The following is a 25,299-nucleotide window of genomic DNA, read 5'->3' on the forward strand; positions in this document are numbered from 1 at the left end:
ATAACTAATTATTCACCCAACATATTAATCCACCAGGTGTTACTCCCACGATTTCCGCGGTTTGGCAATGTCCATTTTTTATAGCATCCCCCCTTTTTCACAATTTAGTGTTTATTTTTTGCGATTACAGATTTTTATTATATCATATTATTATCGTGTAACATATAGTATCAGTTCACTTTGTTGAAAAATATTATTTGATAAACTTATTTGCAAACATCACTCCTAAATAGTGATTTTTAAAAATTGCGCAGTCAAAAGGCTAACAGTACTAATTTAGTAATATCAGACGTTTGTTACCTGTAGCCTATCATACCAAATAAAAATACTATTTTTAATTATACTTCCACAATTAATATGAGGCATTCTCACTGATTTGCTTCATACACTAAGTGGCTAAATGAATTGGGAATTAAAATTGGAGAAATCGGTCCACTTGTTGAAGATGAAATTTATTTTGCGGTATTTTTTTAAAAATAAAGTGAGGGCAGTGATTATTGCTGAAGCCATACGTCATCATATGAAACCAACGGGAGTTGTTTAACCCAAAACTTTCTCGCATATTCTGTAACAAAGATATTACCCCCCCCCCCTCTCTCTTAAGCATAAAATTATGGATATTGCACAAAACCATGAATTATACGAATGTTCACACAATGAATTTTCATCCATAACACTTGCCTGCTCCGTAGTATAATGAAGAATAATATATGAGTCTTACATTAATGACATATTGATTACATTACTAATTACGAAATGTCGAACCTTGACATAAATCTACCTCTGACCTTTGGTGGTATGCGGTTAATACACAAACACCAGAAAATTGAATGTGTATTTTTTTTCTTTTTTTTTCTGAAAGATTGTAATCAAAATATGAAATAGAACTACAGTTGCAGCCACTACTAAATTTCATTTATTTAAGTTATTTTGTTTCGAACTCGCGTCTGCATACATGTGAAAGCGTAAGCCGACAGTTGGTGATTTTTTTTTCGACATGTTGGTCCGAAATTTGATAAAAACCTACACTAGATTTCTAAACCTGTGTACCAAATTTTATCGATCTAGCTCTCTGTTTCTTAATTATCATGTTCACTTGTACTCGAATGAGCAAACTTCTTCTGAGTAAATTTCAAAGTTTTATTAGAAATCCACACATTTATTGTAAAGACCACATGTCAAATTCCGCCGATTAACTCAAACAAGTTTCAAGTTATAACGTTTGCAGCTTGTCTGACAGGCGTAGTTCTGAAAATGTATTTTTCGTATTCAAGAAGTGAAGCATAGAGATTCGCCAAAATATCGATTTCTAATTTTTTACTTTTCCCTTTGTATAATCTCATATACGAAAGGGTATAAAATATTGGCGAAATTGGTATAATGGTTGTGCTCGTGGGGGACTGATTCGTCAATGCTGTACAAATATTGATTCAGTCTGATTAAAATTGTAAATTGGTTTTGTGCGTCCCGCTTTTCTGAGAGTTTTAAGTGAATGCTTGCTCCTTTCCAATTCATCGGCACTTGATACGTTATGCATAATGTGCTAAATGCTTCTTGATTTCATATAAATACTGGTAAAAATAATATATTCACTTCACAAATTTTGGGCCCGTGTTGTCTGCGGTTTATAATATGGATTAAATCATTGGCGATACTTTATTTTTCTTTACGACTTTGTAGAACTCGTTCTTTGAAAATGCCTATACTAATTAATTGCTAATGATTAGTTTTGTTCGATACAATGGCGCGTTTTGTACTTCATAGTGTAGGGGGGGGGGGTCATTTTGAAATTTTTTTCTTAATTAAAAGGGAAATTGATACAATTTAGGTTACGAGATTACATACTAAATATCATCGTTCTAACCTTGCATTTTTGAATTGTCGCATTTACGAAACAGATCGAAGATGAAACATACAAAAATACAGACCGAAATGTGATTAACCCTTTATAAATTTGGTTCCAAATTTGGAATATATCTATATTTCAGGTATTTACTTTGTGTACCAAATTTTATCTATCTATCTGTAAATTTACAGTTATCATGTGCATTAGGACAACCAAAGGAATGTGTCCTTTAAATGGATTTCGTTCAAAACTTTGATAGAAATCTGCAATTTTGTTATTAAGCTAGCATTCCAAAAATGTGTTTTTCAGTTTCGGGGAGATATAAAACATTACTTTCTTATTTATTGGCATTATTTTTAAAATGATCAAAATTAATATTTATTATATGTTATTAAATAAAGCAATGCATTTTTGTTAGTAACTTTTTTAACCTTTTTAAATTTGATCATTGTTGCTTTTCTTTGCTTTATTCATTCTTAAAACCAATTTGTTTAATTTTAATTCTTCGATAAATCTGCAATGCCAAATACTATATTACTTGCCGCGTATAATTACCAAAACCGCATATTAGAGTTAAAAAAAACTCTCCAGTGATTTAACTGCAATTGACTTTTTCAGATGTCTAAAGCAACAGCCTTCAGGTGAGTAAACGTCAGTGAAAATCAAACAAATGGCAAAAGCGCGGTTGAGGACCTTTTCCCCTTTGTTATGTTTTGGTACATATATATTACCAAATATATATTATTTATCTTTATGTAACGTGGCAGTTAATAAACAATTGATCACTAATGAGATTATTTTAAATGAACTCATGACGAGCCCCTGTATTGATCGAATCTTTTATGTAGTCCTTCCAGCTTCGAACTGGTTAAGTTTTGCAGCACCTCCATATTACAGTAATACTGAAATCCTTTTAGCACACGTATATTGTACAATATTGTATGATATTAAACAATATTTACGATATTGTATAATATTGTTAAATAATGGATAATATAATACCCCGCAGTATTGTATGATATTAATTAATATTTGCGATCTTGTATAATATTGTTAAATAATGGATAATATAATATCCCGCAGTATTGTATGATATTAAACAATAATTGCGATGTTGTATAATATTATTAAATATTGAATAATATAATATCCCACAATATTGTGCAACAGAGTGTGTTACCCGAGAATAAACATTTCAATATTTGTCTTGCAGAAGAGGACGATTGGGAGGAAGAAATGCCTCCGGACATCCCCGGCTCCGAAGAGGAAGATTTCGACGAAGAAGAACCCGTGATCGAAAACGAAATCGTGGAAGAAGAGGAGGACAACAGCAGGCGTTGGGACGAGAAGAGGCCGCCCGAGGACCCCTTGGGGAGTGGGGTAGAAAAGCCCAAAGAAGAAAGTCCGATCATAGGGAACGAAGTGACCGTCGGCTATTGTGCGCCGTACACAGGGCAGATCTGCAGAAGGTACCTGAACGGTTCGGGACATGTTTACTACAACTTTACGAGCGAAAATCACCCGATCCCTCTCAATGAGCAGATTACCGCTGAGTTGTGGAGTGAACTCATTTCGTCACTTCTCGAACCTTGCAGGTGAGATTTCATTCTTTCTTTTCATTTTTGAAATGTTGAAAGCCAAGTGAGCCAACCCATTATTTTTGCTGAACTAAAATAGCCATTATCTATATAAACGAATATTGTGTACCTCTTTGAAGCAAATCTATAATGTTTGCTAGATTTTGATGAAATTTGGTTCGTGTACTCTTTGAAACATAACACCACTCTACGCAACCGGTGCCGATAACACTGAGTTATGGGCACACGAGTTATAGGCACGAGCACAAGATGGGAGGAAAAGATGAGGGGGAGGATAGAAAAATGATAAAAATTGATTAATTAATATTGCAGTACAGAAGAATTTAAACTGATTTTGGTCTTGGCTATTGAGTAATCTTGAAGAAATCTTAAAATTTGTGAATGTGATTTATTACAGCAGGGATTTTTCTTTGAGAAAGGATATTCGATGCAACTCTCCTGTACCATTCTTTCTCGAGACTTGTTTCTAGTTTCTCATACGCCCTGGCAGAGTTAGAAAGCAGTCGGAGGCATAGTGAATTGGATATCCTATCTCTCCCACAGCTACAGTGTGAAGAATTGTTCTGATGGAATCTGACGGGAATGGGCTAGTCGGAGTAGGCATGCCGGGAATGGGCATACCTTGAAATTGAAACACGGGACATCCGCTCTGTTCTAGTTGACCGCGTGTTGAAAAACTTTGGGTATTATATTTGCCTTTTTAGACAAGAGAATTAAACTTTACAAAACCAAATACCTTGTAAACTCTTCAAAACCCAAAAATTAATTTAAAAAATAAGCGGGGTTGAATGTTTTGGGGTACGTTCTATAAAATATTATTCCACAAAAACGATCTTAACACTTTAAAACTCAAATGACCTGTTATAAATTCTATCAATTATTTACAATTTTTTCTGTAATTTTAATATTTTTTTAATTTAATTTAATACACAATTTATAACATTATTATTATTGTTACGGTGAATTCCAAAATTCCAATTTCATTGTTTAGTCGAACAATTTAACCACATGTCTTTGCAAATGTTAAAATTAAAAAATTGCTTTCTTTGAATATTAGTTTCGAAATTGAATTTGTTCGTCTGTATTTATTTCCTTATACAATTTATCCGGCTTAACTTGGCTCAGTAGCTAATATCTAAATTGCTTGAGGTAGATACTTGTATATAGTTATAATTGCTAAAATACTTTAAATGATGGGAAGAATTATATTTTAGGTTGACAGAGTCGATAAATGTATTTCTGAAAAAGTTACGAATTCTAATATTTCATACAGTTTTTCTATCCTGTCAAATATAGAAGACACAGAAAAATATTAACATATCTTTTTATGACATTAATTACCTAGTTATAATTGTTGAATCTAAATAGGGGTCCTATGCAAATTTATTTGGAGTTACAGTGTAAAAAAGTAACACAACGGTGCATAATTTCAATTTGCACACGCTTCCATGAGATCTCTCTCCAGGTTCTGAATTTAGCTGTAAAATTTGTCTTAAAATTCCTGCTTTTTGCTGTTTCTTAAGTCGTCATTTCCGTATTTGAAAGGGCATCAACCGAAAACAATTGCATAGAATCAATCGAACTGTCACAAACAAGCCTTGCTATATCAGCTGTCAAAATATATAATGATTGTGCAGTTTAAATATGAAGTAAGCTGTGAAAAAATACAATTAAGTCATCTGTTAGGAAAAAAAGAAATTACCTACCGAATAACATAACATATATGGTCTAGCTTAGAAATGGTCTTAAGCTATATGGTCTAGCTTAGTTGGCACATCTCGTTGTTTGGCAGGGCTCAGAATTAAGAGCTGTTTGAAAATAGACCTTAAAAATGGAAACTAATATGAAGAAACTAGCTAGCAAATATAGCTATTTTTTTTTTTTTTAATTCTGTCTTGCAGAAGTGCTGCCGAAGTGGTTCTCTGTTCCTATGCCTTCCCTAAATGTGAATGGATGGACGGCGTAGCCCGATTGAAACCCCTGTGCCGTGAGGATTGCATCGCCATCAAGGAGCTCTTCTGCTACAACGAGTGGGCGCTGGTCGAAGATAACAAGCAAAGGGGCATATTCTTCAAATCCAGGGGGCACTTCAGACTGCCCGATTGCAACACCCTGCCTCCGCTGTCCAAGACGGGGAAGGAGACCTGCTCCAATGCGCACCTCACCGATATGAGGGAGGATGAGATAACAAGTAAGACTGCTGTATTGTTGTTGCACTTGCTTGTCTTTTTTCTTTTTCTTTGAATCTTATAAATTGGTTCTTGAATTCCTATATGCTACTCTTCAAGTAGCGAAAACTATATGCTACTTGAAAACCATATGCTACTCTTCAAGTAGCGTGAAATTTCGTTAGAATGAATACTACTTCTTAAAAATACATATGCATGATAAATTTTTGCTGTATTATTCGCAATCATTTTTAGTTTTTGGCATTTTGTTGACATTTTGTTGTTGTTGTTTTCATATTTTATTCATACATTTTCTGATACTCTACTACTTGTTTTGAATTATTTTTTTAACCACAAATAAAAAAAATAATTAAAAATGTATTCTTTTCTCACTATAAAAAATTAATAAATAGGAACCTCTCTTTTGGATTATAGCACTGGCGATAAACTGAAAACGTCTTTTTTCTTTTATCAATTATGATATTGACCTTGAATTTATAGGATAGAAGATTCGCTGAGTATTGCAAAGTATTCCTTCAATAAAATAAACAACTGCAAACGTAAACCTAATGTTATCTTCAGATAATGTGCAATTCTGTCAAAGAATTTAAAGACTGATTCTGTTGAACACCAACAAATCGACTCACAGAGCCTTCTTGTATCGACATTGACCTCTATTTAGCATTGTAGTATGCCATCTTAAAATAATTTGTTATTATTGATAGGAATGTTTTGACGACATTAACATTCTGCGTTTACCTTAACTAGAATCTTTTGATAACAAATTGAACGTCTCCTATTGTTGGCGAGTAATATATTAGCAATCAGAATCGTCAGACATGCTTTGAAGAAGTGGTAAAGCTCTCTGTAAGAAACATTTTTTGCATAAGAAGGCATAAAATGCAAGGCAACGCACGCAAGAAACTTACATGACAAAGTACTTCTTTACAACAATAGCTATAATTACTCAAAATCGTATCCACCAATACTCGTTCATGGTCGAAGGAATGTCAAAGTGTTTTGGCATGATTTTTATAAAGTTAGTAGTGATTTTTGTCACTCAAGTAGATTTTTTTTTTCCTTTAAAACGGCAGCAATCGTCTTCAAGCTAAAATATTGTCTTCATTTGTTGCTAATTATTGATTACAAATAGTAACTAATGATTGACATCAGACTATGGCTACGTGCCAATTGAAAAATATCCTTGAATATCCGTTTTAGTGTACGTTTCCTGAAAATTATAATACCTTTGATAAATTGTACACTAATCATTCCTCTGTCAATGATCTATTGCTGTCGAAATAAAGCACAATTTAGAGATATTATATAACATGCTATGAAAAAAAAAGGACTTTTCAACGATACCTAATTGCTGAATATGTTTAAATTCATGACTTTCTTGTTTTTGTACCTTACTGCATGTGTTTTTGTATTTCTACAAACTTTTTGTATTGTGTTCTATCGTCTTTAAAAGCTTAAAACTGTTCCTCGCTTAGTTTCTGACAGTCTGTACCAAATAAAAATAAGCAAGATATAAATTAACCATAATGAATTGGTTTCTTTAATACATTTTAAACTATGATTATATTATTATAATATTTAATGTGATGTAATTGAAGGATCTAATAAATGAATGTTCGTCATTTTTTAATCCAAAATTTGTTTACTTTATCAACATACAGTTTTAAGAATCTTGATTTGTAATAAAAAAAATATATTTAATCCTCTTTTTCCCTCACTATGCAATATGTTTCTGCAAAAGAAAAAAAAAAAAATTTCGAGTCCTCTTTTATTTATGCTGAAAAACGTTTTGCTTTGTCAGATTTAACTGGTTTAATGAAGTTAACAAAATAACATTTCATTTTTAAATATTTTATTGGCTTCACTTCCATCCTTTTCGCCGTACTGCGTTAAATTTTATGTAAAAGCTATGATTAATTATATTTAAGAAAGCAAAACAGAAAAAAAAATCATTAAAGAAATAACAGGAAACCTTTTTTCATAAATGTTAATTTCTCAAGTATTACCCAGAATGTTTTGAACCCTAGCAACCGCACTTCCAGAAAATGCTTCGCTACAAGTTCCCTTCTTAATTTAAGACAAATTTCATTTATTTAAGAATTCTATGTTCTGTTCTTATCCGCTCCCACCAAAAAAAAAGTATTTTCCTCGTGTTTTTAAATGACGCTTTTACAGCTTCAACTAGAAAAATTTGTGTTTCCTCACATCCCCTAGAGGACACGGCCGCCGTAATTTTCCTTCAAAATGTAATCATTCTTGCATTAAAGCATTTTATTTGCAAATTTTTTTTTTCAACTTCCTATTTGCAAAGACTGGCTCGAATTTCCCTCTTTCTCTAGCGTTAGAATTTCGACTTTTTATTTTGTTTTTCGGGCTACTTGTGTAGTTACACTTGCTAGGGTGGTGGTCCCTTGATTTATTTTTACCTCTTCCCTGTTTTAATTAGAGTGCAAGTTTGTTTTTCATTTGCTGTGCGTAGAAAGAGGGAACCGGGTAGCGTTTTTTATTTGCATGAGATAATGTTTTCCGCGATTTTAGTTTCATGCTGTTGCATTTATCAGTATAAAGTATCTGCGTTAGCTTATTAAATGATATGGCGATAAAATGAATTTGTTTTTTAGAGGTGGAGCGGGAAAATTATTTTGGTTATTTGTTGTTTTGGTTCGTTTTTTAAAAGAATTTTCACAGTAGTAAACAGATCTTAAAAGGAAACGGAGTAAGTTATTTTAGCAATTATTTCATTGCATTTATATTTGCGGACATTATATATGATGGTTAATGTACTATTAGTAATTTGTCTGGGATACCCACTGTATAAAATGATAATCACACTAGTGATACCATTGTATCATTCAAAAGAAATGAAGCATTTGTGAAAACATCTTTTACAAATAAATATATTTACCAAAACTTGATTATAGTTCATTTCAGTAGCTATTATTGGAACAGCATGATCCAATCCAACTCGCGCTGTAATATAAAATCGATAAATCTATAGCCGTCGATTGATATGGCTTATTAACCACGATATTTTTCTTATAAAGAAAGACATATAATTTCTGTTTGCTTTAATTTATCTGCTACCTTTTATGCCACCGTCAATTTTTCAGACTTGAGCTTTAGTTCTTTTGATTGATGCCTTGCAACACTCAAAAGAACAACAATCAAAATTTCTCAACAACGAATATGGTACAAAATTTCACTATCTATGTTAGTTAATGTACTTTTAGAAATTTTTCTGTAACGCCCACTGTACACAATGACTGTCATTCTAGCGATACCATTGTATTATTTAAATGAAGGAACAATTATCATTTGCGAAAACATCTCTTGCAAATAAATATGTTTACTGAAAAATGATGACTATGGTTCATTTTCATTGCTGTTATTGGAACAGCATGACACAATGCAATTCTCGCACCATAATACAAAATCAACAAACATGTAGCCGTGGATTGATGTGGTATAGTTTTCACGATATGATTTTTATAAAGATGCATATTTTCTGTTTGCTATGATTTCTCGATCACTTTCTATGCCGTCGTCAGTTTTCCAGACTATTTTTAATTGATGCCTTGCAAGCCAATAAATTTTCTCAACAATGAATATGGAAAAAAAATACTGGTCAGACTGATAAACAGTAAACTTTACTAAATCCTACCATTTTTAATCAAAGGTTGTGGAAACTTCACGACGATGAAACATTACGTCTTTTTGACAAGAATGGGACACACGTTTTTAACTCGCCGCCATTTTTTATGCTGTGATCCAGCTCCTGTATGTAGCATGTGCGACTGCATTTTTAAGCGCTGAAGGCATTTTATGTACATGCAAAAACTTTTTTACAAAGATAGGCGAAATTCGGTATACATATCGTTGATTTAATTGGTATCCTTAGGACTAATCCTAGTGTCAATGTGTTTTTTTTCTTTACTTATTGAAATTCAACTTTTTAAAATAACAAAGACTCTAGAACAGTTTCATTTTTTTATGATCTGAAAAATAACGAATGCTTGACACTGTATGACAAATTGGTCTTTGTGGCGTTATACCAAACCAAATCAAATTTGACCTGCACATCAAAACATGCTTCAAACTAACGAACTCATTAACTTTGATTAAGTTTTTTTAAAATACCGTGTTAAATCGATGAATAGATAAATAATTATCAAATCTTCTTTACGATTTTTTTTTGTCTCAAAGACATATGGACATGGTAAAGATAATCTCCACAAAATAGACGATATCACCTAATCGAATATTATCTTGATAATATGAGAATATTCCACTCAAATATATTGTCATTGTTCAGGAAATAACATGAATATATCATAATATTGTAGGCCTTTCTTGTTTAGTATTTTTAAGGTTCTTGCCATTTCAGCGATTCTTCTTTAATGGTTATAATGTTCTTTTTTTCAGCTGACTGCATTCGAGCTCGAGGACGCTTCTACCAAGGCACAATGAATGTAACTAAAACTGGTATTGCTTGCCAGCGATGGGATGTACAGGTGAGAGTCTATTCCTCATTTATTACTGAGTAATGATCAGAACAGTGTACACTGAAGAACAATTTCAGCAGTAAATTATCCAATGTAATGCTTTAGTAAAACACATGTAAAATTTCTAGCATCGTTGTTTTACTATTCTGAAATAGTAATTGTAGCAATCACTTTCAAACATTTCATTTCAAACTTTCTCGTATATTCTCTTAATAAATGTGTACTATTATTGTCTAACAGTAGTCATGAAATAGTTATGCCATTGTCTAATAATAATTGTCAAAGAACTACGATCTTTGGCTATTCTGTTTTGATGATTCATCACCAAGATCCGATGAGTACACAAATACCAGCAAAACGAATATACTTTTGGACGCTTTTTTTAACTGATTGAAACTAAAATTTGGCGCAGAACTATAATTAGTCACAAGATTACATACCAAACGCAAGAACTTTCATATATTCTAAATATAATTCATATATTTAGGCACAAGCTGACAGATAGTCAAGTCATTGACTGATGCAACTCCAAATTAGGTACATGTTTGCACTCTAGATTTCAAATCTGCATGCCAATTTTTATTCATCTAGCTATCTTTTGTAGTTAACGTACTAACATTCAGCGGAACAAACTGATAGTCATTTCGGACAGATGGACTTTTTCTGTATGAATTTCATTCAAAATATGATTGAAAACTATAAATTAGCTGTTAAGACCACTTGTCAATTTTCACCATCTAATGAAAATTAGATGGTGAATTTTTTAGTTTTCTTGTTCATAAAAAAACAGACATAATTTCAAAAATGTTTTTTTCATATTCAGGAAAATTTGAAACGGGATGATTAGTCAAAATCTCGAGTTCGAATTCTTTTGACTTTTTAATGCTTTGTCCTTGTAACTACTATGTTGTCCTTGTCGAGGAAGTATAAAACTACTATTAAATTACTGTTTGATGTATAATAATTATTTTTTTAAAAAAAAATTAATACAACGATGCTTTTAAATTCAAATATTTCATTAGCAAATAATAAAAGTAGCATTAAAAAAATTTCCCTTTGCACTTCGCCTCCTCTTTTATCAATTATAATTAGTACAATTATTTCCTAAACAGAAGACTTTTCGATAATTTTATACAAATTTGAAGTTGTTTATAATTTTTTGATTTCCCATTGCCTGTTCTCCAAACTCATAAAACAATTGATGAAAAAGATTTCCAAATGAATATTGACCCCTCATTTTATTGCAGGAGCCTCACCACCACAACCGCCCTCCGAAGGTCTTTCCGGAAGTGCTCAATTCCGAAAACTACTGCCGGAACGCTGGCGGTGAGGAACCAGTCCCCTGGTGCTACACTATGGATCCCAGGGTCCGATGGCAGCACTGCGACATCCCCCTCTGTGGTAAAACACTATCTAATCTATGATTTTTATCGTTTTTCTTTTTACATAATGTTTCTATTTATTGGAGTTTCATTATTAGAAGTTTTGAAATAATCATTTAACCCCTTCATAGCGGGCCTCGTTTCTAATCGATATTTGTATGAAACACTGTAATCAATATATAATTCATGCTGTGGTAGTTCAATTCATTTTGATCGCTGTGTAATTAAAAGGAATGCGAAATTGTTTATTTAAAAAAATAAAATGGCAGACTTTTCTGTTAGCACTGTACTAGTAGTTGATTATCTAAGGCACTGTCGCAAATATTTGAATAAATATGAATCGTAGCCTAATATATGGCATCTGATCTTGATCTGTTAGAACTCTATCAGTTGTTCACAAGCTAATATGTTCTCGCCGATATTTGAATGAATATGAATTGTAGTCAAAGATGTATGTTAGTACTGATGCTTTGATGACGTAAAAGTATCAAAAATAGAGTAGAAAAAAAAATCTAACTACAAATTCTGAAGGTAAATAAGCTCTTAATTCAAATGAGCAATATTAAAAAAACTTTTTATTTATTATTTCAGACTGTTAAAATTATGCCCGATTTCATAGAGTAGGCAATATATATGTAATATAAAAAATCTCAATGTTTCCTCTTTTTAGTCTGATGTATATTCCATGACTGTAAATGTGCATAAATGTAAAGAAGTAAAATTAATATTAAATATTAATTTATGAAAGGTAGAAAGAGATTAGAAATTTTGTTTAATATATTAGGCTATTTCCAACTAGATTTTTCAGATATTAATAGTTTTCTATATTTAAATATATAATCTTGCAGAATAAGTCATTTGCAATTAAGATTCGATGCATTAACAGACGAATTTTTCTATTGGGATAATACTTTTTTCAAATCATAAGTTTCACTGTGTTTATATGTCAAGAAAAAGAAAGTGCATACATTTTTTATAAACATTAAAAAAAATCACAAATTTTGAAAAATATCAAATTTATTTGGTCTGTAACATGGGGCTGTTTATAACGCTGTATGGAATTTAGTCAAAAGCCTTTTCATTGCTTTATATATTTTCGAGATACATGCTCAATACATATACTTTTTAATGTATTCCTAATACACACTTATATACTACGTTCTTATTTTATTGAAAAAATGAAACAGTAGGTATAAAAGCCATGTTTTTTACATTCATTTCTACTAATAATAAAGGTGTGCTGTATTGCTTTATAGGACAGGTCATTAGATCTAGAGTAAAGCCTATTTGGCACAATTATATTATCAAATTTATTCTTTAATTTGAATTTTCATTAATTAAAAATTAAGTGAAATATTGATGTTTTGTCGTAATAACTTTACATCACATTAAATTTTTAAAATCCTCTTTTTGATTATGTTAATTTAAATCTTGTACAGTTTGTTTACTCTTAACTAATTATAAATATATTCTACAACAATATATTTAACTGCAGTGACGAATCGTTTCATGAGAAAGTAGAGGGAAAAAAAGAAGTTTTAAAGAGAATTTTTTTTTTTCCATTGTTGATGATAAGATATGAAAATACAGCTTATTTTTTCATGATGAATAAATTTTGATTTGAAGTAAAATATGCTTTTAATAAATCTGTTGAAATTTCATTGTATTCACAAATAAGATTTAACTTCAAGTAAGCAGTGGTAATTTTTTTTTTTAATGTGTGCATTTATAAATAATTCCGGTTTAAATATTTTTATTTGCTGCAATTTTACTGCTTCCATTTGAAATAGAAATTCAGATTTTAGGCGATATAAAATTAAAAGATGCATAGCAGAACAAAAGATATAATGAACAGAATTATGCAAGATTTCTATATGTCTATTTGTCTATTATGTCTTTTAATATGTCTATTAAAATTTGAAAGTGGAAAATAATTTGCCGTTGGTCTACATAAAATATTTATTTGAAAGTTTTAGCAGTTATCTACCCAGAAAACTGCCATTTTATGTTCAATTTTAAAATTCTAATATCAAAAATAATAATTATCATTTTCGTATCTGCAAGAATTGTTCTTCTTGGCTTTCTTTTCACATACATCATTCCACAATCCACGATGCTTAATTCGATTTTATTTTTGCAAGTATTCTAATCAATATACAATTTTCTGATAAATTGCTTTTAAACTTAGAAGATTAGTTTTCTAAAATATCATCATTAAAAAATAAAATTTCGTTCTTCTCTCAATTTTAATATGTACAGAAATTGAGAAAAAAAAAAAAAAAAGAATAAACTCAATTCTTGAAAACAGCGATTGAACTTAGTGAGAAATATTACTGAATTTATAATTTTCTGCTTATTCGTATAAATGTGTTCCTTTTTAAAAAAATTATTGGAAAACTCCATTCAGACAGAAGAGAGCAAGACCATTCTTGGAACTAAGGAATCATCCGTTGGAATAGCGATTTAACTTTTCGTTATGCAGATTTGAGTTCAAAGCTGTACGAGAGATGACTTTCGGAAGTTTTAGATCTGCTTAATTTGCATTTTTATTAGGTCTTCCTTTCTTTTCCTGTGAAATTCCGAAAAGAATTGGATGTCGATTTGTAAAACTCTTTTCATAAAAATGGAATTCCACGACTCGCTGAAAATTCCGATGAGATCGTCTGCTTAAAAGAGAGAAAGAAAAAAAATTGTTTTCGTTTAAATTTATCCTGAATGAAATAAATATACTCAAAGTGAGGATTGAAGATGTTGCTGAAGTTAATGAACGCTCATTCATGTTGATTTTGTAATTTTAATTCTGTTTACTTATCGAGGAAAATAATGGCAATGGTAAGTTGTGCAGACTCTTAAAAATTTACAAAACTATTTTTCGTTGCATTTTATAGTCACGATCATTTTATATATTAAAGGAGTAAAGAAATAGGGAAAATACTTGTGGAAACCTTTTTTTGAAGTTATTTGTGGAAAAGGAACAAGGACTATTATATAGACTACATTACTTTACATTAAATTTAGATTTAACAAACGTTTTGAGATTAAATTGCAATAGAAATTGTCAAAGGTTAGTTGTTTGTAATTTTTTTGAAATGCTTGTCAAATCATCTTTTAATACTTCGGCATTTTAATTAGTTTTAATACGGGTTTTTTTTTTATTTTTCTATATAATAATAAACAAAATAAAATGAAATTAAAGGCCATTCACGGCGAATGGCAATTCGTGTATTATTGCCGTGGGAGTTCTGTAATCTGTTCCTATATTGCACAGTAATATTTTATGGCATAACTTAAATTTTGCCTTTTCTAATTAATCTTGAATAATTTGATTATTATTCATTATAAAATAAAATTTTTGATTTAAAGTAGGTAGTTTTATTAAAGAAGCAGTGAGTTATCTATTACCATTTTTAAATCTATACTTATAATAAAGCTCAATGTGTGTGTGTGTGTTGGCGATCTACAGGCCAGACCGTTTGACCTACAGCTACCAAATTTGGTACATGTATACCTTGGAGGTCGGGAATGTGCACCTGGGGTTCCTTTTTTCGAAATTTTAATTAGAATTTTAATTATTAATTAAAAACTAACTTTCCCGCCAAAAAAATCTTCCATTTTCCCCACCGCCAACTTTTCCGCCAAAAAAAATCTTCCATTTTCTCCACCGCCAAATGACTAAGGCTTCCGTTTTATTTTCTCCCAACAGTAATGAGGCTAGGGTTAATATTTTTCGGCGGATTATTTCAAACGATTCTGTTTATTTTCTTAATGTTTGATGCATTTAAAATTAAACATTTTTAATTAATCCATGTTTCAGATTCATTCTGAAGCACTTTTGAATTAAAATAACACAGAATAAAGGAAATTAAAAATGTAAAATCTGCATAGCGTTACCCCAACTGGCGTAGAAAAATTCACGCATTTGTGTTAACGTAACTGGCGAAGAAAATTAACGCATGCGCACTGTGTTCTGATTGTTGCCATGACAACCGTTATGAACGGACGATTTAAATTATTTTTAGGTTAGTTGCATGCTTTTGTAAGTAAATTGTATTTATGTTAGTTATATATTTTTTGTATATGCTTATAGTTTTAAGTACATCGTTTTTTAAGTAGTTTTTTAAACCTGTTTTCAATGATTTAAATTATTTTTAGGTTAGTTGCATGCTTTTTTTAATTAAATTGTATTTATGTTAGTTATATATATTTTTTGTATATGCTTATAGTTTTAAGTACATTGTTTTTTAAGTAGTTTTTTAAACCTGTTTTCAATGATTTAAATTATTTTTAGGTTAGTTGCATGCTTTTTTTAATTAAATTGTATTTATGTTAGTTATATATATTTTTTGTATATGCTTATAGTTTTAAGTACATCGTTTTTTAAGTAGTTTTTTAAACCTGTTTTCAATGATTTAAATTATTTTTAGGTTAGTTGCATGCTTTTTTTAATTAAATTGTATTTATGTTAGTTATATATATTTTTTGTATATGCTTATAGTTTTAAGTACATCGTTTTTTAAGTAGTTTTTGGAATTGCATAAAAGTTGGAATAGCATAATAGTAGTAGTTGGAATTGCATAAAATATTTAATTATTAAAATTTTAACGAACATTAAGATTGGCGAACCGGCTGGTCGCCAAAGGCGGCTAGTAATTTAATAAAAAATAAAACATTAAAATACAATATTCTATAATTAATATTTATTATTTAATAATTAATCTTCAATTTTTTTTTATATTCACAATTTCTGAGAACGGCGGGTTCTGATATAACATGCTGCATTTTACACGTGTAGTACAAGTTTTCAAATTATTTTAACCCTTTTTTTAAATATATGAAATCAAAAAGAAAATGAATTGCATTTTTTTTAATTAAATAGGTGGAAAATTTTTGTAAAAAAAAAGTGTTTTAATTATTGTGTAAGAAAAATAAACATAAACAAAAAAGAAAATGAATAAAAAAATATATTAATAAAATAAATGAACTTGTCTAGAAAATCGTTTAATGAAGGCATTAAGTAAAATTTAAAAATAAATATTAAAATTGTACACATTCAGAAATTAAAACTCGAAAAGTGCTATTTAAAGTAAGTATAAAAAAATCATGATAAGTTTTTTTAAAGAAAAAGAAATGCTTCTACAAAAGATGCGAATGTTATTTATAAAGAAATTATGAAAGCTATTAAAAAATCATTTATTCAAAATACGTAAAGAGAAAGTAAAATAATTGCAAACAAGGTTTATTCCTTTCTTATTAAAGAAACCAAAATATGAACTTACTTAATACATCAAGAAAGAAAATCATTTTATTTTGAATTGTATATTGATTTACTACTTATTAAAAGGAAAACAGATTATGTTTCATTTTTTGCTAGTTGGGCATATGGCATTGTATAGAAATGCCTAGAAAATAGATTAAATTTTAATCGTTTTATATTTTGTCGGAAAATGATTAGAAGTTTTGTTATAGAGTCTCGGATTTCCAATTTTATCGATGGTATATATATATATATATATATATATATATATATATATATATATATATATATATAATATAAAATTTAACCATAGGATTTCATTATTTAAATTAATTGGTTTTTACCTGAATTGAATTATTTTATGAAAATTTTATTATCATGATTATTATCATGAAAATTTACTATAGGATTTCAAATATTTAAATTGATAAAGAAATTTTATTAGAAACTTAAATTTAATTAATAACAGGAAAGCGGATATGAATTTTATCACTATGTAAACCTTTACAATCTAATTAACTATAAATTGTTTTTATTTTGTGACAGTTCTTTAGGTAATATTGTGTGATTCTTAATTTTTTTAAAATTATTTTAGTTCCCATTTAGTTCATGCTTCTAAAATTATATTGTTAGAAACATAGTATATATCGCAGGTTTTGTATATTCCTTTAACGTTTAATTTTAATAAAGGAATTTTCTTTCTTTCATTTAAAAATGCCAGTAAAACGGAGGAAACAATAACTTACCCAAATAGCGTTCAGTGGATTTGACTGATCGCCAGAAATGCGAATGCGAAATGAAACTTAAATCGCATTTTAATCCTCGAAATGTCAATTTCAATTTTCGCTGAAAAATTTAATTTCGCTCACCCCTGCATCACTCGTATTTCCTTTCTCTCCCTTCAACTTGAAATTGAAATTTAATAATACCGAGTATGAAATGAGAAATTCGATTTGAGCTTCGTGTTTTAAAAATCATAAACCTACAGTTATTTGTCAAAATTATTGACTACTTCATCCAAAAGAGATTTCATGACTTTTATTTTTTGCTTTTTTTTTTATTATATTGGGGTGGGGGGAGTAATATTTTCCCTCCGCGTATTTCTGCTTTGTAATTTTAAAATCGGAAAAACTTACTTTTATAACCGCTGATTGTTTTCCAACTCGCTGCATTTTTTTAAAAATTATTTATTTATTAGCTGCTTTTGGCGATCATTTTGTTTACCCGGAATATTGGCTTTTCTGTCTGTTAAACTGTTCATGTGGAATGCTTTTATTTAAAAATTTTATTTTATTTGGTTAGTCTGAAAAATATTAATTTAATGGAATCAGTCCACAGTAAATTATTGTGGGTACATATCAAATTAATTCTATATAAAAACGGTAGCCTACTTCAGACTGATAGTAAAAAAAAAAAAGAAAAAAAAATCCCTTTAATTTTAACATCAGCAAACCAAGCGAATGAATGTTCTGATATAATATTGAAATTAGTTTGAAATGCATCATAAGAATAAAATTATTTTTACAGATTGCGCATCAAATTTAATTTAAATAATTTATAAAATTAAAAAAATTGTATGACATTGAAATTGATATTAAAATTATATATATTTTTTAAATTTTAACGTAGTCTGAAAATTATTTTAATGCTCAAATTATAGTTTTGAAAGATATAGTTAGGAAACACACACACACAAAAAAAAACCATTGCTTAGTATTTAGTTAACATATCTTAATTAACTTTCTTACATTGACGTTCCGTTTATTTAAATACCTGATGAAATAAAATAATAATACTTGAAACTGGCATTTTAATGTCATTTATTTGTCTTTTTGTGTGCAGCTAATCACCTTGTATTGAGAAAATGGTTCGATATGTATGTTCTACTTTATCTATATGATTTCATAAAAATAAATTACTAAAAATAGCATCATTAATTATCGTTCGTTATAAATAAGATGGTTAAAATAATTAGTTATGCAGTCAGAATGAAATATGGTAAAGCGGGCAATGCGCCTCAACATTTGTCTAACGATTTGGATGAAATTCTGTATTTATGTAAGGTTTTGCTTTTTAAGTTAATCTATATATGTGTCTTTCTTGCGGGGGGGGGGAGCGATTTTACACACACAAAGATATATAACTAATTATTAGTCTATCTGCTCTCCCGCTGACAATGTCATTGAAGCGCCATCTCGGGCTCGATTTCCCCATGGTAAAACTGAGTGCAAGTTCAAAAATGTTAGTAATAATAGCTAAACTGTAAAATGAATACTGTAATGTAGCAGGTTTTTTCGTTAACATGTTAAACTAAGTGTATTCATAATTTATTTTTTTATTTAACCCTTTAAAGAGCCATTTTTTTCTAGTCATATTATGTTAAAATATTTTTAGGCTTGAAATTAGAATAAGAAAAGGGATTCATTTAGCTTATTAGATAAATTTAAGTTGATTCATTAATTAATTTTATTAATTAATCAATTAAGTAACAAATCAAGACGCGTCATTTTGTCTGAGATAAAGAATTGAAGCAAACTTACTAAAAAAATGTGTCAGAACTTATGCCAACCTACATAATTTCATGCAAAGATTGATAAATTTGGTGGGAAGCATACTTCCCACGGCCCTAGAAAGGGTTAAATGACCCGTTCATATGTAGATAAGATTGAATAATATTAATGTGTATTTTTATCTTAATATTTTCTTCGAAAAAAATATTTTACAAACAAACAAAAAAAAAACCCTGCCGATTGAAGGTCGGTTTCTCTGGTATTATAGATTTAATCTAGAATAAATCATTATCACGCAAAGTGAATAGAATAATAAACTAGAATATAAATAAATTTTGTCTAGAATAAGTCATTAACATGTCGATAAAGTTAAACATGTATTGAAAAGCGAAATTAAATCTATAAGCATGTTACAAGAATGGCACCATATTGTGTACCTCCAAGGGCCACAAAATAAATAAATTCACCATTGAATACGCATTCAGAGGTTAGTTTGTTGGCATCTATTTGCCTAAAAGAAATTGCACAACTTTAAGATTAACCGCCTTTTTTTCCAAGTCTGCTTTGCGTATTTCATTCAGAATGGTTTTTCCAAATTTTACTCTTTTCCAATTTTGCTTTTTAACATTCTAAGGATTTTTCCCATCCGACGTAATTACTTTTATTTCGCTAGGTATTAAATAGCATGAATGTGATATTAAATGCATCTAAATCTTACAAATCCAACTTCCCCCTCCGCTAGATTCTTAAAATAATTCAGCTTATCTCCGTGTTAGATACATATTTTAGCGCCGCTTTTCATGCCTGTCGTAGAAGCCGGCTTATCTCTTTAAATATATGAGTAAATTTAGCTCTGTGGTCGGTCGATAACACTACATACCCTGATCTCCAAATCCGACTTTTTCTTCAAAGTCAATTTCTGCTTTTCCCGCCTTCATCTATTTATGCACTTTTGGTTGCAGTATTTCTTTTCTCTGTCTCTCTCTCTCTCTCTTCCCCTCCGCCACCCTTGCTTTTTGGGAATTTTCTATTTGAGCACTTAAGGGGGGGGGGATTTTATTTTTATGTTCCGTAAATTATCGATATGAGATAAAAAGTTATCAGTTATTTTCTTTCTGCAATGGCCCCAGCTCGAATGAAATACCAATATTTTTAAAACTTTCCGAACGCCTGGTTTGGAAAGAAATATCGGTTTGCTCCGTAGTGTCTGGTTTTATGAAAGAGTTTTTTTCTTCTTTTGTAAACCAATTTATTTGTCTTCTTCTTTCCACCTGCAAATCGTCTGCAGCGAAGATAAAAAAATAAAATAATTTTTTTTTAGATTAGTTTTTGTTTTCTTTTCTGTGGGAAAAAAACAACAACAAAAACATTAAGGTAATGCAATTGTATACGGTTTACCGCGAAACTAGAATGGGCTAATCGGATATCTTAAATTTGTCTTCTCTTTGCTGGAATCTAAGAAAAGTAAAGGATTCTTTGTTGTTATCCACATTTTAAAAAAACATGCTTTTTCTTGAAATGGAAGATATTCTTTTAGATTACTTTATGTTGTTCTTCGATATATCGAGTTTCAGTCCGATGAATGTTTTTGTTATCATCTGCGCCTTCTTTCAATCATCCAGAATTTATTATTTCATTTTGCTGAGATTATTATGTTTTGCATGTTATTAAATTTTCTTTTACAGAAAATAAATCCCCATTTCAATCGTGGCATAATATCTAATTTTTAAAGTGTTGAAGTTAGGCTTACATTTCCAGTTGCAAAATGCTGTAAATGACTTACAAAATTTTATTGTTCTAAATACATAATTGTATTGCTGAAGAATGAATTAAGTTTTTTATAGTCCACCGGTCTTATCAACCCTATTTAATAAAATATTTTCAAAACGTATATTTAAAATAAATTCTACATCGATCAAAACTGTTATGAAATAGAGCTGTGAAATATCCAATTCAATTTTTTGAAGCAAATCTTGATTGCAATGCTGTTAAGGTATGCTTTCCAAATACATAATTTTATTGCTGAAAAATGTGTTGTCCAATATATATATATATATATAATCTTCCGGGCCTATAAACTCTATTTAGCAAAATATTCTTAAAACGAATATTTTAAAAAATTCTTCTGTGATCAAAAATGTCCGAGTTATGAAACTTTCAATTCCATTTTTTTAAGCCAATCATGGCCGCCTGGATCAAACGCTGCTCGTTATTTGGAGGATTTTACTCGATGTGACCTTAAAAATGTAGTATAGAGTACTGATATTTAAAGCTACATATAACATGATCAGTTTCAGTCTCAGAGGAGTGGAGTTTATTTTGTTGAAAATGTTATAAATGCTAAAAATGTTTCGCTGAACATGTCTTATTCAACTAAAAAAGTGCACAACAATATAAACTTCGTAATTTTTTTTTCTGCAGTATATTTACTTAAACAATGTAATCTCTTGTGCCCTGTGAAGTATTTTTTCCCTTCAGAAATATATATATATATATTTTAACGATTTAGAAATGCATCACATGAATGATTTCGTAACGACCGAAGGGGATGTATAGACATACATATCTTGCCATCTATTCATGGCAAGATATGTATAGATACTCCGGTCGCCAGTCTTGTAAGAAGACATCGGGGTAAAATGATATGATTTACACATTTGTTTGAAATGAAATATCATGAAAGAGCAAAAAATAAATAAAACTATGTCCCGGATGTCAAAAATATTTATGAAGACTGGAGTAGATTTTTTTTTCCATGGCATCTATTCTCCTCGCTAAACAATTATCTACTTAGTTGCGTAAATATGTTGAATTGGAAATAAAGAAAATGAAGTTCTATTTATCTTTTTTTTCTTTCAATATTAATGTATTTCAATTTAGGTAATGCAGTTATATTCTTACATAAATAGTGTTTCGTTTTCTTGTATTAAAAATTTTAAAAATGGATAAATAAATAATATTTATTTACGGTGTTTAATTTAATTTTAATTATCGAATTAGTCTCCCTTTGGAGTATTATAACTCTTTTATATTTAATTAATACATAATTATTTCGACACGATTCTTATATTCACATATTGTATTTCATTCCAGATAACAGCAGCCAGATTTCTCAGCCGGACAATGACATCATTGACATATTCGAACCCCCATCCGAACCTCTCTTCACCCCAACTTTCATCTTAATGACCTGTTCATTGAGCCTGGCCGCTGTGGTCATCCTTCTGGCCATTGTTCTCGGACTCAGGCGAATCCGACAGAAGTCCGGAATAATGTCCCCTACTCCTGGTGGCTACATTTCTCCCAATGAGCGTCCCCCTCATCTAGGTAGTAACAGCGATGATCCCGATGTAGAAATAGACCTGGACAAACTTCCTTCGAATGTCTCATATCACCGAACACAGGCCAAACTCCACCCTAAATTGGAAAAACTAGAATACCCACGGAATGACATCATCTACATCAGAGACATAGGCCAGGGTGCTTTTGGTCGTGTTTTCCAAGCGAAAGCGCCTGGATTGGTAAAAGGCGAAGATTTCACAATGATTGCCGTCAAAATGCTGAAAGACGAAGCCTCGGACGACCTTCAGAGTGACTTCGAACGGGAAGCCTGCCTCATGGCCGAATTCGACCACCCCAATATCGTCAAATTACTCGGAGTGTGTGCTATCGGTAAGCCCATGTGCCTTCTTTTCGAATTCATGGGCAAAGGCGACCTGAACGAGTTCCTGAGGTCCTGTTCACCTACAAACTACATCATGACAACTGGAAATGGCAATCTGTTTAGTGATGTGCGTCTCACTCATCTAGACCTGACAAACATCGCCAAACAGGTGGCGGCTGGAATGGTATATCTTTCCGAACGGAAATTCGTGCATCGTGACCTTGCCACCAGAAATTGCCTTGTCGCCGAGGACATGACGGTCAAGATCTCCGATTTTGGTCTATCGCAGAAAATTTATGCGGCCAACTACTATAAAGGAAAGGAAGACGACGCCATTCCCATACGATGGATGCCGCTGGAATCTATTCTGTACAATAAGTTTATTGTGGAATCGGATGTCTGGGCATTTGGCGTCGTTCTTTGGGAGATCTTCACTTTCGCTCTCCAGCCTTACTACGGGATGACTCACGAAGAGGTCGTCAAGTATGTTCAGGAGGGAAACATCTTGAAGCGTCCGGACGATTGTCCGGCTGCAATTTACGACCTCATGAAGGCCTGCTGGAACAGGAAGCCAGCTGCTAGGCCGCCTTTTAAAACTATTCACAAAACTCTGTCTCACATATATAATGATCTCCTTAAAAGACAAAGCAAAGACCAAAGAACTCACGTCTGACCATCAGGTGGGGAAGATGTCTGTTGGACCAAAGAAACTGCTGGCGAACAATAGTTTGGATGAGAAAAACTTTTTAGTTCCTTTTTAAGTTAATTTAATGGCGATGTCTAAAAATTTTTCCGAAGGCAAATTTTATATTTAGAATGCAATATTAAGAATCTTAATATCATTTAGTTATTTTAACAAACAGATCACAGAAATGCATTTGCAAGTGAAAATAGTGGCTTGGACTAAGTATAATGTCAACAACATCGTACCAAAGAGGCTAGTCTTCATGATTTTTCATTTTGCCTTTTTCACTACTGCTCGAGATTTCTGAGATTATGTCGTTGTGATCGTAAATTAATTTTTTTAAATATTTAAAAAGATCTTTTCATTTTTCTGTAATCATCATATGTGTAAATATAACATTTTCATTTTCCAGGCTGTAATTTGAATTTCAGTTTCATCATCGTTCTGAGAATGAAATTGTGATCATTTTTTCTGGACAATCATTTTGTGATTTGATTTGCAAAACTTAATTTTTTTTAGCTCTCTTATTGGATATTGAAATATATTTGAAAGAATCAGCCTGGAAACTTTATGTATGAATTTGTATATATCTATATAATATATGTTTTAAGAGTTTATATTTTATCGTGGTGTGTTTATGTAAATTATGCCTTGTTGTTTTAAGGACTTTAAAATAAGTGCGATAAAAAATGAATCATAATGTTTATACTTGACATTCCAATCCGGTAATATCAATGAATGTTTTAATATTATTATATATGCTTATATTTGCCACTGAAGAAAAAGGTATTTGAAAAAGTAATTTGACATTGTTTTTCTTAAAATGTTTTGATTTCTATAACTTTTTTTCCCTGCTTGCTGATTGATTGTTTCAAATGCTGTCACATAATCTAAATTTGTTATTTTAAAATGAATTCTATCTTACTGGCATGTGTCTTAAAATAAAATTTCAGTGATATTATTAAATGGAATAACTTACATTTTTGAATTTGTATCCATCTCCATGGGCTGAAGCAAATCTAAATCTTCCTTCTCTAATGTAAATATTGATACCAAAGAATCTCTCGGATCATTCCAATATTTCTTGAACCATTCCATCCTTTGTTTTGCGACCCCTCTTCAAGTGCCATATATTTTGATACATTGTGACGACATATCATGGAGAAAATCGCCCTCTGCACTTTTTTTTTTTCGCCCCAACTTCTAGATGGATGCGCACATTCGTTCTTCCGAAACAAACTCGCGGCCTCCTCTGCTGGTTTTCTCAGAATCTTTATTTTATCCAATCAGCTGTAGAAGAGGCCTCTTTTTTATATAAATGGCTCAATAAATACTTATTTGGAATCAATTTTTGTGTTGTGTTATTTCTTTCATTTACTATTGTAATATAATACAAAAACAAATGCACAATTGTTGTACGCAATGCAAAGTTTAGTCATATTAACGTCCCGTTTTAAAGCAACACTAGGGCTATTTTGGAACGGACCTCGTAATTTTGAACCACGGACAGATGACGAGGACGACACCTGAGTTGCCCCCCCCCCTCCACACCAGCGGGAGGACGTTTAGCATGACGGATTTAACGTGCAACAGACCCCTTTACACTACGGTTCTTCGGTGGAATCGGGTCTCGAACCTGAAACCCTACGGCTCACGAGCCGAGACCTTA

General features: G+C 30.8%; 1 protein-coding gene across 2 annotated transcripts in view; it reads left to right on the forward strand.

The window, feature by feature from the left end:
• Positions 1-24,978, forward strand: part of LOC129963188 (tyrosine-protein kinase transmembrane receptor Ror2-like) — a 235,871-nt gene extending 210,893 nt beyond the window's left edge. For both annotated transcript variants that reach the window (XM_056077350.1, XM_056077351.1), the window contains exons 5-9: positions 3,060-3,441; positions 5,346-5,635; positions 10,056-10,144; positions 11,383-11,536; positions 22,375-24,978. In XM_056077350.1, the coding sequence (XP_055933325.1) occupies positions 3,060-3,441; positions 5,346-5,635; positions 10,056-10,144; positions 11,383-11,536; positions 22,375-23,618 (2,159 nt within the window). In that variant the 3' untranslated portion in view covers positions 23,619-24,978. The remainder of the gene's footprint in view (positions 1-3,059; positions 3,442-5,345; positions 5,636-10,055; positions 10,145-11,382; positions 11,537-22,374) is intronic.
• The last annotated feature ends 321 nt before the right edge of the window (positions 24,979-25,299 follow it).

Source organism: Argiope bruennichi, chromosome 3 (assembly GCF_947563725.1).
Source record: "Argiope bruennichi chromosome 3, qqArgBrue1.1, whole genome shotgun sequence".
Taxonomy (NCBI): domain Eukaryota; kingdom Metazoa; phylum Arthropoda; class Arachnida; order Araneae; family Araneidae; genus Argiope; species Argiope bruennichi.